We start from the raw sequence: 11,692 nt of genomic DNA, 5'->3' as shown, positions 1-11,692 counted from the left end.
GGCTTTATTGTTGTTCAATTGCAACATTCCGGTAGTATGCTATTTTACTCTTTTACTAGCTTCCAGGAAGATTTAGAAAATGCCAAGCATGTGCCTGTAACAGCAGCTGTGGGTCCCATGTAGCTTGTTTGGAATCTGACATCAGCCCGGCGTCACTGTCGGTCCTAAAAATAACCCAGTGAAAGACAGGCAGTCCATCTCAATGTCTCGAGAAAAGTCTTTCGCCATTCTGCCCATGCACACCAAGGACTCTATGGACTCCATGTTGATCAGTCCCGCTGCTCGGCTACAAACAACTTTTTCACAGGGACGATGAGCCACTATTTCCTTTCTCTTCTCTTGTGGTGAGTTTATTTGTTGGTTCTTAACTTGATTTTACTGTGTTTGTTCACAGGAAATGTAGTTTATTGCTGATTGTGGAGGCGGTTCAAGATGCAGCTGATCACACGGCTAAAGCTACTTTGTTGTCCTGAAAACAACACAGTGGTGTCACACTTAGAGGACGAGGGACTTTTTTCAAGACATGTTTTGTATTTCACTGTATAATAAGGACCCAAATGGCATGAGAAGAAACTGTTTTCCTTCCATCCCCTCTATATTTAGGCTGTTGTTGTTCAACCATACTAAAAGGTAAAAATAACTTATTACAACACAACTACTGTGCTACTCCACTCCACTTTTTTTTACAACATCTCTCAATCATACAGATAAATCAAAAATACAATATTCTGCTATGAGGGCTGCTTTAGAATACGAGTTTGTGCCTAATTTTAAAGTTTTGAGGTAAATATCTAAAAATATTGTTTTAAAATGTTTAATAGAATTATTTATTTTGCATATTTATACATTTTTCTACTTTTGCAGATAAGCTCCGAGCCTGTTTTTTGACCGTCCCGCTGAAAGGTTTGACCGACATTTTGAACTGTTGACAATGGTGCGTAATGTGGATGATCTGGACTACTGCCTGTCCTCTCATCCTCAAAGCATCCTTGAGGGCTTGCGCTCCCTACGCACTCAACCCAAACTGGTGGATGTGACACTGAGTGCAGGCGGTCGGGACTTCCCCTGTCACCGTGGCGTGCTGGCTCTCTGCAGCAAGTACTTTCACTGCATGTTCTCAGGCGAATTTGTGGAGAGCATTGGCGCCCGCGTGGAGCTTCAAGATGTTGATCCTGACATCCTCAGCTACTTGCTGGACTTTGCCTACACGGGAAAACTAACCATCAACCAGAGCAATGTGGAGGGCTTGATCTGCACCGCCAGCCAGCTGCAGTTCCAGTCGGTGAGAACCGTATGCAGCCGATACCTCCAGCATCAGATCGATGCAACCAACTGTCTGGGAATCCTGGAGTTTGGGGAGATCCACGGCTGCCCAGAGGTGGTCGCCAAAGCCTTGGCTTTCCTTTTAGAGAACTTTGAGGCAGTGCAACAAAGTGAGGAGTTTCTGCTGTTGACAAAAGACAGACTGGTTTCCTGCCTGTCTGATGAAGGACTACAAATTCGGTCAGAGCACACTCGTGTGGAGGCTATCCTGAAGTGGGTTAGTCACCACAAGGACTCTCGCCTCTGCCACCTCACCCAGCTCCTCACCTTGTCCCGCCTCGCTCTCCTCAGCCTGGACTACCTGGCTGACACCCTGCTGAAGGACAGTCTGGTTCAGGCCTCTCCCAGCTGCAGAGAGGCCGTAGAACAAATTCACAGAGAGGTTAGTGACATTCTTCATTTCGCTCTTATCGTCGTTTGCCTGATGTGAGAAGGTTTCTAGAAAAAACAATCATCGCTTTTACTTTTCTAGAAAATGGATTTGTCATCAGAATATTTGGACAGTGTCATGTCTCAGAGTCCACAACCGAACCTGCAAGAGGTGCTGTTTGTAATGGGAGGTCGCTCGCTGGAAGATGAAGACTCCGATGACTCAGATGAGGATGAAGACAGAGATCCAAGACTACGAAGACTGCTGCCGAGGAACTGTGCCTTCTACAACACAAAAACAAGTAAAAAGAAATATATTTCCCCTACCATGCTTCTTTATGTTCACAATAAATTTTGCTAGAAGATTTTTTGTTAGGAAACATCTGCCTGATTCCTCATACCAGTTTGGCAGATGTGTTTTCAGTTTGTTAAACCAGAAAAGTGGTTCAGATGTGACAAAACTACATCATCTTCTTGGTTCCCGGTGAAGAAGGCGTTTCTTGAAATGGGAAGATTTCTGGTTTTTGAGGCAAAACATCTCTGGCCACAATCTCGCAAGTTGTGCAAGAAAAGTTGAATTTATTGACAGTTGAAGACAAGCAAGCAAAAAACCTTCTATAACTGACTTTTGACTTAAAAGTTCCAAGAGGAAATTTGTGTATTTTTACCTAATTTCCTTTGTGTGCATTTGTATTTTTTCCTTAATGATGCACAAATGTTAACGCAGTCATTTTCTTGCTCTGCAGAACAGTGGCATGAGCTCCCTAATTTCCCCAACCCCAACAAGTGGGGTTACTCCCTGGTCTCCTTGAACAATGACGTGTATGTCACAGGTGGGTCAAGTGTGGGCAACACAGGAACTCTACTGGTGAACAACAAAAGAGTGACGATAAATGGGTTTGAGCAGAACTCGCCAGGTTTCTCGAGAATAATGCGAAACGTGGTCAGACTTTTGACAAAGCGCTCTCGTGTCTCTGATAGGAGGCTCGCGAGGTTCAAATACCAACACCTGGTCTACCATAGAGACCTGGAAGTACATCACAAAGCAGGGGAGGTGGGTGACCGTGGCGCCCATGCTCCGGCCTCGGACTAACCACACATCGGCGGTGCTCAACGGGGAGATTTACGTCATCGGAGGTCAGAAAATAAATAGTCCAACATGAGGAGCCTGAATCCTGCAGTGCACTGAAAAACTCCAGATGCTCATTGACTTCTCAGTGCCTCACCTCTGCAGTGATACTTTGATTTGATTTCTTTACGTAGAGGAATGGCCTCAAAAAACAGGGCAGCACTTTTCATAATGTGTTAGCTCCGCCACATTCTTTAAAATTCTCTTTAATGACTCATTCTTCTCACATTTCCCACCTTTAGGCACAACATCAGTCCAAGTGGAGGTTGAGCACTATGACCCTTACAGCGACACGTGGGCCACGACCTGCCCCGCTTTAAGATATGTGACTAACTTCACCGCCACAGCGTGTCATGGGAAGCTTTACGTGATTGGTTCATGTGCTGTGAAGTACAACGCTTTGACCATGCAGTGCTACAACCCTGTTATAGGTGAGGATGCTGGAATACCTGTATCACTACCCTCAGTGTACTGTATGCGAATGTATTTGTTTTTCTAGGAGGACAATAATGTAACAATATCATTTATGTGAGAGTTGTGTAACTCGATCTCAATCCTTGTGTGAAAAAATATGCAAATCTGCGCTGTGATTTGAGAACGATTAGACCACTCTGCAATTGTGAATTTGGAATCAGAATTATCGAATCAAAATAATGTTGCAACAATAATGGCCCCATATAACAGTCAAAGGATAAAGTTAACAGTCTCATCTAGAATAATGTTCCATAAAAAAGTTGTTGATTAAATTTATATTTGTCTTTTCTTTATTTAAATGCTTTTTACAGATAATTGGATCAGCATATGTTCGCCCTTTATCCCCAAATACTTGTCCTCTCCTCGCTCTGTTTGTGTTGATGGGATGGTGTATCTGGTTGCCGACAACACTAAGAAAGTCTACTGCTATGATCCAGAGGCGAACATGTGGCAGAAGGTGGGTTTAGGAATCACTGCTGACAACATTCATATTCATATTATATATAATGAATTATGGCAGGAATATAGCAGAAATAATCAGTTGACATTGAGCTATTTGATCACTTCTCCACGTCTCATCAGGTCCAGCTTCTCCACATGCTTCATGAGAATGGTGGCCTGGTAACGCTGGATGGGATGTTATTTATCACTGGGGGCCATTGGAAAGGTATGGAGGGCGACTACGGGGTGGAAGTGGAGTCTTACAACCGGGCGTCCGACACCTGGGAGGTGGAGGGCTTCCTGCCGAGGCTTTGGTTCTACAGCGGGGTCTGCACCATCTTCCTCGACCCCATCCAGTGGCCGGAACTTTTCTCCACAGATTTAACACAATGACCTTGTGTCCCTGACCAGACCAAACATGGGGTCAAAAGAGATCTCAGAGACGTGTTCCTATCATATGTTTTCGACATGTTTATCCCTGGATGTCATTGTGCCTCATGATAGAGTGTTACATGATCCTCAGGTATTGCTGACTGAGTTTAGGACCGGCTTGGCAGCCCAGCTGGAATTTACATAGACTTTGTATTTTGTGTTTGATATGTGGATGAGTTGTTGTGTTACTGAATGAAGCTTGTGAGTCATTAAATAATTGAAGAAACAGTTTGTGGGCTCCTGTGTTCTTCTTTATAACATGTGTTGTCAGCCACAGGTAAACCCAGTGTCCATGTTGCCTTGAGCAGCTTGATCATTAACCCATCGGAATCCAGTGGCTTGTCTCGAGGCGTCTGTGCTGCCATGGAAACATCCAAGCCAGCTTTCTGTTTCCATGGCGAAGGCCCGGAAGCGCGTGGTAACCTTGGCAACGGAGCCTGGGACCAGTTAGCTTGTTGTCGCTCCAAAAGTTTCCTGTTGAAAAAGTTCAGGCTGTGATTTCTGAACCTCTGCATTCTCAAGCGCTTTTCTTTATGCAGCTTCACGGCTGTGTTGCATTGTGTCCGTAGTTCGAGTCGACATTTAACAACTTCCTGTCCTGACCACACGCTGCAGCTCGAGCTAACACTTGACTGTCAGAGCCGGGGCCGCTTTGCAATGAGTTGTCAACGGGAGCCAGGTGAACGCTCTCCTCGACTGGAGGCTGTGATTCAGGTCGGTAACACAACACCGACACACAAACGCTGAGCCGACTCTTTATCATGCATTTTCCACGGAGGATTCTTTAAAATGTAAAAGATGCGTTTTTTTTACTAGTTAGTACCTGCCAGGTAGTTGTATCCATAACAACACGTATGTATTCCTTGATAAATATGTATCAATAATATCTGCAATATAAGCAGAACATACTTTCAAGATAAATGTAAAAGTATGTGCCTCTAAAATCTACTGTAATATATAAATAATAGAAACAAGTAGCATTATATAGATAGATAGTATGAATACCACAAATCCACTCTGGTTTGTTAATTGAAGACATATAATTCGATAATTTATACAACTATTGAAAGGCAGATGTTGAATCAGAGATCCTTACCTGCGACTCCATGTACAATTTGATACAGCAGCCTCATTATCTTCACACGTGATCATGATCAGACTAAGTAAGTTCACTACCTGAGCAGACAAGTTCCTATTTTGGTGCATTTCGTTAGTTGTAGAAGCACGGCGTTGTGTATAAATACATTATTAAGTACTTTATATACAATCTATGCTGTCTTATACTTCTGATCCACTGCATCTACAGATGGAACAGTTTCATATAAACAATATTATTTTTGGTGCTTTTTTTAAAGATGGAAATGTCCCAAACCATTTGTCTAAGGGTTGCAATAAACAAACGTCCATCATAATAAAGCATCCCAACAATCCAACTATATTACATTTATAACATTTAAACCTCCACAGGCCATTCTGTGAAATGAATATGACTCTTTTGAATCAGTACACTGTTTATACTTATGTATTTGTACTTAGTGAGAGCCACTACTTTGTCATCCCCTGTTATTGGAACTCCTCTGAGTCAAACTGTAATAACTTTGGCCTTTTAATGCCCAGCTAAGTGATGTGTGGGGCCGAATGTTGCGATTTTAGAAGTTGGAGGAATCCCTGCTTCACTCTGATGACTGCTCAGGAGAGGGGACTCTGGCACTTCGAGGTGATGGGCAGGAGTCCAGTGTCTCGCCTACGGCTGTCTCCATCCGTATCCGCCAGATCATCACCCGCAACCTGGCTCAGCAGCCGGCCGGTAGGGAAGAGAGATTTAACTGAAAGGCACACATCCAGCAGAGAGAATAGAGCTGCCTTGCTAGATAGCAATTATTATTTTACCTAAAGTGCAGAGATTGACACTTCAGTACGCATGATCTGCTTCCTCATCTCAGGTGAGAGCTGTGAGGTCAGTGAGCTGGAGGAGAGAAGGGCCCTGAGGGAGCAGCTGTCTCCGAGGCAGATGGACCGTGACCAGCCGCCAGGCCAACATGCCAGTCTCACAGACATGGTAGGAGTGACACAGGGCAGCAACAGACTCAGGTCAGGGTGTGGAGTACTGTTCATGTTTTAAACTCAGGGAGATTTTTTTTTCATTTCTTTTGTTTTTCTATTATTAAACAGCATTACACAAAAACAATTGGAAGGATTTCCACAAGGCTCCTTGGTAGGATGTGGAATGTGGTCATTTTTTAGTGTGAATCCAGATCGCTGGGCAGATACAGAAATTGTTTTCAACTTCTTTAACATTTTGACATATGGTATTTTTTAGTATATATAAATGTGGCTTCATAAGGAGACGAAAATCTAGTGCATTTTCTTTGAATGTAAGGGGACTGTTGGGCCTTGGCTGAGGTATGTAATCGACTGAGTACAAGTAACAATGCCATTCTAGTACAGTTTGCTTTGTAACCGATGTCGCCAAAAATGACCAAACCCACCAATTATAAAAAACTATACATGTCTTCATCTCATTCTAATTTTGAATAGGATATACAGGGCATGTTGTCTTTTTATGAACATCATAATTATGATACTGTCCACATGTGACTGTATTGAACCCCAATAAAGCATATCTCCAAATAAAAGTGTTTCCCACACTAGCTCTAAATGAGGCCACATTGTTAAACGCTGTCAGATGTTAAAGCAGCTCTTAAAGGAGTTAGAGTATGTAATACTGTTGATGGTAAATTTATGCAGTTTTGTTTGGAGATGAGATCAAGAGGGTGAGCCACACTGGAGCATTGACTGCAGAAAGCCCCATGCGTTTGAAATGGAATATGGTTACAGTAAACATCAGTGCAGCACGGCTCTTTCCAGCAGGGAAAGCCTTTCGGAGTTGAACAAACAAACACTGTGGGAAGCTTGAAACAGCTTTGCATGTACTGTAGTGAAAACTCAGGGCAGAATTTACAGACTCCCGATTGAATTAATGTAACTTGGCACAAGCACATATTTTATGTCATACATTTTTCTTTAATTAGCGGCTATGGAACTACACACAGTACACATTACTGCGTGTACTTGCAGTTTGCCATCTTTGTGAGGACCAGTTTGAGTTACAGACCTTATGGAGTTTGGACTTTTTGGGAAAGTGAGGACATTTGACCATGTCCTCACGACTTGTGTGAAGGTTAAGACTTTAAGTTAGGTTATTCTAACCTGACCTTAAGTTCAGGTTCAGGTCAGAATTAAGTTAAAATTTCGGTTAGTGGCCAGGAAATACATTATGTCAGCGAGGGTCTTCACAAGAAGTGTTTGCGTTTGTGTGTGCGTGTGTGCACATTGGAGCATCTGCATGCATGTGCTTTGGTGTATGTGTTTGTAAGAGTAAATAAGAGAGAGGAGGGTGGATTCATGAAGGCTTTCCTTGTGGTCTGTTCAGGTAGACTCAGACCCCCTGTGCTCACGAGAACCGGCGTCCCCCTTCATAACCCCCCATGGTTGCCCCCTTCGTGCAGCGGCTGCTGTTTTGGGGGGAAAATTGTCAGGGTCACTGGCCTCCTCCCTCGAGACTGTTGAAGAAAAAGCTCATTTTTCAAGGTGTACAAAGCAGGCATTTGTGATAACACTGCGCTCTTTCTACTGCTTAAATCTAATGAACACCCGCTGTTTGCCTTACGTTTGGAACTTATTCTAAAACCAAGGCTATAAATATAATTGAATTAGCTTGGCAGATATATATAGCATATTTATTCTGTTGATATTTTTAGATGTGTGAAAAGTCATGAAACAGAACAAGACTAGGTCAAAACCTAGTATGGTTAATGTGTGAAACTGAAAGATGCTTTGGGACCACAATAAAAAACTTTTAATGGAAACTAGCTAAAGCCGTATTAGCCTATTCAAGATATCATTATGTCAGATTTGAATTCTGGCCAGTTACAGCACTTTGCTTCTCTCTGGCTCTCTTTTCTCATATTTAAAAAGGCTGAATTCTTAACAAAGTCCTTCTATTTTAATATGTGTCTGTGTCTGTTGACAATAAATGAAAGAAACAATGGAACAACACAAGAACAACTTAAAATCAGTCCTTGAAGAATGAATGTAAAACGGCGATCACTTCAAAGCCATTTGCAATCCACTACGCTGCTTAGATACTGTTTTTAAAACTGTAGTGTCATCTGACAAAATCACAATACACAAAAGATAACGGCTGTCCTGTTCCCTGAATTAAATATATATACTTACAGTATCGTATTGTGAGTTTGATGGAAGTTTTCTTCCACCTGTAGTTGCTCTTAGATAGTTGCTGCCACTGTCTGAGATCAACTACAGCGGGAAGAAAACATCCCCAAACACTTTTGGCAACAGGGATAGCTGCCTCTAAACAGTTTGGAAACAAGGGCAGCTGCCTCTAAACAGTGTTACACATAAAAACCCTTTGATGTAGCTTTGGTTTAGAGGCCTCACAGTCTCGCTGCCTTTACAAATCAGTGGCAGTTTCTGTTGCCACAGGAAGTGCCTCTACCTTCACCAAATAACTGTCGATCAAAGCATCAAACATCGGATTATTTTCGCGATGTCTGTGCAAAACAGCAAGGTTGCAGCCATGGTGAAAAAGGTAAGCATCACCTTAGTTTAGTTTAGCTGGCTCTAACTAGTTAAACTAGTTGTGACGCCACAAGTAAAAGCAGCACAGTTATGTTATCATTTTTTACTAAACGTTTGTATGTGCTTTGTTTTTGTATGAATCTGAAATTTATTTATCACCTTATTTAACTGTAGCTGGTTATTTTCTGTGTCAAGCAGTTATCTGTAATGATGTTTGTATACAAGTGTGTAAATAAAGTTGAAAAGAGGTGAAAGCAGTACACTTACTATTGAGTAAGTGTTATTGCTTCTTCCACTATCGGACCGCACTTTTAGCCAAACAGCTTTTCACAGTTTGTGTTTTCACAGGGCTCAACTGTTCAGAAGGTACCTGGAGTAAAGCCAACTAAAGTTGCTAAGAAGTTAAAGGATGATGAGGAACGTGTGGATAAGGGTGTTGGCTGGGATGAGTCTCATGGGAAACGACCGATTAAACCTGTAGATCAACTGGAGCTCACTGAGGCTGAGTTAAAAGAGGACATCACAAGGATCCTGACTGCCAACAACCCACATGCACCCCAAAATATTGTACGCTACAGCTTCAAGGAAAACTCCTACAAGCCTGTTGTTGTTGAACAAGTGGCTGTTCACTTTGTGTTGGAGGGAAGCCTTATACATCAAGACTCTGATGAGGCCAAAAGAATGATAGCAGGAGAGGGTCTCCCAGTAGAGGCTTTAACAGAGGAAACAGGAGCTGAACCTGATGAGGTGACAAATAAAACCCAGACTACACCTGTAGAAGATGAAGATGAAGGGGAAGTGGAGGGAGTTGGAGAAGAAGACAGACCAAGTAGTGTTGCCTCCAAAACTGACAAAAAGCGTCCTAACCAGATCAACTTCAGTGAGAGGGCCAGCCAGACCCTCAATAACCCACTTAGGGAAAAAAGCGTCCAAACTGAACCTCCGCACCGCACCAACTTCTCTGCCAATGCCAATCAGTGGGAGAACTATGATGCACATGAGGAGGAGCTGCGAAAACTAGAAAAAAATAAAGAGAAGCTGAAAGACATAGTACCGGAGAGGGTGATATTGCTGGAGAGCGACAACCTCACTGAAGTAGGAAAAGCATCCAAGATCTTTGAAAGAATGATCCATCAAAACACATTTGATGACAAAGCGCAAAATTTCAAATACTTTGAAGATGCCTCTGATGAGCTCAAGGGCCAGGCGGGCACCCTTCTCCCATTGTGGAAGTTCCAATATGACAAAGCTAAAACACTGTCAGTCACCGCCCTCTGCTGGAATAACAAATTTGATGACCTGTTTGCTGTGGGCATGGGATCGTACGACTTCAGGAACCAGGGAGGTGGCATGGTTGTCTTCTATTCGTTTAAGAACTCATCGTTTCCAGAGTACATCTACCCCACCAAGTCCGGCGTCCTGTGTCTCGACATCCACCAGCAGTGTTCTAACTTGGTGGTGGTGGGCTTCCATGATGGCGCCGTGGCCGTCTACAATTTGAACAACGAGGGAGTGGAGCCCGTGCACAAAAGCACAGCTAAGACTGGCAAGCACACTGACCCTGTCTGGCAGGTATGCTGGCAGAAGAATGACATGGACAACAACCACAATTTCTATTCTGTGTCATCCGATGGCCGTGTTGTGTCTTGGACACTTGTTAAGAACGAGCTGCTCTGCACAGATATTATCAGACTGTCACTGAATGCTGCTGTATCTGAAGGGACGGAAGATGCACAGCTGCCCATGTTCACTTGTGGTACAGCGTTTGACTTCCACAAACAGATCGACTCTCTCTTCCTAGTTGGCACAGAGGGAGGGAAAATACACAAGTGCTCCAAGACTTACTCCAGCCATATACTGGAGACCTACAATGCCCACACCATGGCAGTGGATGCTGTGAAATGGAACTGCTTCCACCCAAAAGTTTTCATCTCTAGCAGTTTGGACTGGACCGTCAAGATCTGGAACCATACAGTCAACACTCCCTTGCTAACTTTTGACCTGAATGCTGCTGTCGGAGATGTTTCCTGGTCTCCATCTTCCTCCACTGAATTTGGGGCTGTCACAGAAGATGGCAAAGTTCATGTTTTCGACCTCAGTATCAACAAATATGAGCCTATCTGTCGGCAGTCTGTTGTGCCCAAAGGGACGAAGTTGACGCACCTGGAATTTAACCCCATCAATCCTACCATCGCAGTGGGTGACGACAGGGGCTACGTCACCAGCTTCAAACTCTCCCCTAACCTTCACATGAAAACCAAGGCTAAGAAGGGTCAGGAGCTGCCCGAAGGTCCAGAAGTGGAAGTCGCCAAAATGGAGAGGCTGCTCAGTGAGCTGCAGGAAATGTAGCAACACCCAGTTTAATGTTTCACTCTCAAACACACAAACCTGATACAATCGTTTACTGTCTTTCATAGTATTCCCATTTGTGTATCTCATTTTATGCAACAGTAAAAGCTTTTCATATTCATAATCCAGGGTTCCTACGGTCATGAAAAACCTGGAAAAGTCATGGAATTGTTAAATGTCTATTTCCACTCCTGGAAAACTACTTGAAAAAATTTAAAACCAAAAGTTTTGGAGAAGTTTGTTATATTCATAATTTCATGTCTTTCATTTACGAGTTTTAAATTATTAATATGCTTTTAAAAGAAATACGCTCGAAATATAAGCAGGCACACGCTCTCATACTAAAGTTCGGTGGGGTAGCAGGCGGGATAATGCACTATGCCAGGCAAGTGTAGATTTAACCATGCTTGGCTACAAATGGAAAGGTACATGCCATGGGCTATAAAAGACAAAGACCTCAATCAAACTATTGTCTCATTCATTTGTGTAATTTAAGGTATACTGTATGCTTTGAAATCCAAATTTTTAGCTTAAATACTATATTTTTGTCACTTTTTTATATATACACCGAGA

General features: G+C 42.9%; 2 protein-coding genes across 2 annotated transcripts; both read left to right on the top strand.

Moving 5' to 3' along the window:
- Positions 1-208: 208 nt before the first annotated feature.
- On the top strand, positions 209-4,399 carry klhl30 (kelch-like family member 30). The gene is made up of 8 exons (XM_062396354.1): positions 209-344; positions 865-1,705; positions 1,796-1,994; positions 2,439-2,525; positions 2,674-2,829; positions 3,064-3,252; positions 3,607-3,752; positions 3,878-4,399. The coding sequence occupies exons 2-8, from the start codon at positions 932-934 to the stop codon at positions 4,127-4,129; spliced, it is 1,803 nt and encodes a 600-aa protein (XP_062252338.1). The 5' UTR covers positions 209-344; positions 865-931; the 3' UTR covers positions 4,130-4,399.
- A 132-nt stretch (positions 4,400-4,531) lies between these two features.
- On the top strand, positions 4,532-11,119 carry LOC133960845 (dynein axonemal intermediate chain 1-like). The gene is made up of 5 exons (XM_062395688.1): positions 4,532-4,614; positions 4,738-4,882; positions 5,822-5,975; positions 6,112-6,227; positions 9,119-11,119. Exons 1-5 carry the CDS (start codon positions 4,532-4,534, stop codon positions 11,117-11,119), a joined length of 2,499 nt encoding a protein of 832 aa, XP_062251672.1.
- The last annotated feature ends 573 nt before the right edge of the window (positions 11,120-11,692 follow it).

The sequence above is a fragment of the Platichthys flesus genome, chromosome 9 (assembly GCF_949316205.1).
Source record: "Platichthys flesus chromosome 9, fPlaFle2.1, whole genome shotgun sequence".
NCBI classification, from domain to species: Eukaryota; Metazoa; Chordata; class Actinopteri; order Pleuronectiformes; family Pleuronectidae; genus Platichthys; species Platichthys flesus.
This window is presented reverse-complemented; position numbering and strand designations above follow the sequence as displayed.

Coding starts and splice junctions, on each gene's coding strand:
- klhl30 (XM_062396354.1), top strand. CDS start 932: ATGGTGCGTAATGTGGATGATCTGGACTACTGCCTGTCCTCTCATCCT. Junction 1,706..1,795: donor TAGAACAAATTCACAGAGAG/GTTAGTGACATT, acceptor TTACTTTTCTAG/AAAATGGATTTGTCATCAGA. Junction 3,753..3,877: donor AGGCGAACATGTGGCAGAAG/GTGGGTTTAGGA, acceptor ACGTCTCATCAG/GTCCAGCTTCTCCACATGCT.
- LOC133960845 (XM_062395688.1), top strand. CDS start 4,532: ATGGAAACATCCAAGCCAGCTTTCTGTTTCCATGGCGAAGGCCCGGAA. Junction 4,615..4,737: donor GGCAACGGAGCCTGGGACCA/GTTAGCTTGTTG, acceptor TTGTGTCCGTAG/TTCGAGTCGACATTTAACAA. Junction 4,883..5,821: donor GACTGGAGGCTGTGATTCAG/GTCGGTAACACA, acceptor TTGCGATTTTAG/AAGTTGGAGGAATCCCTGCT.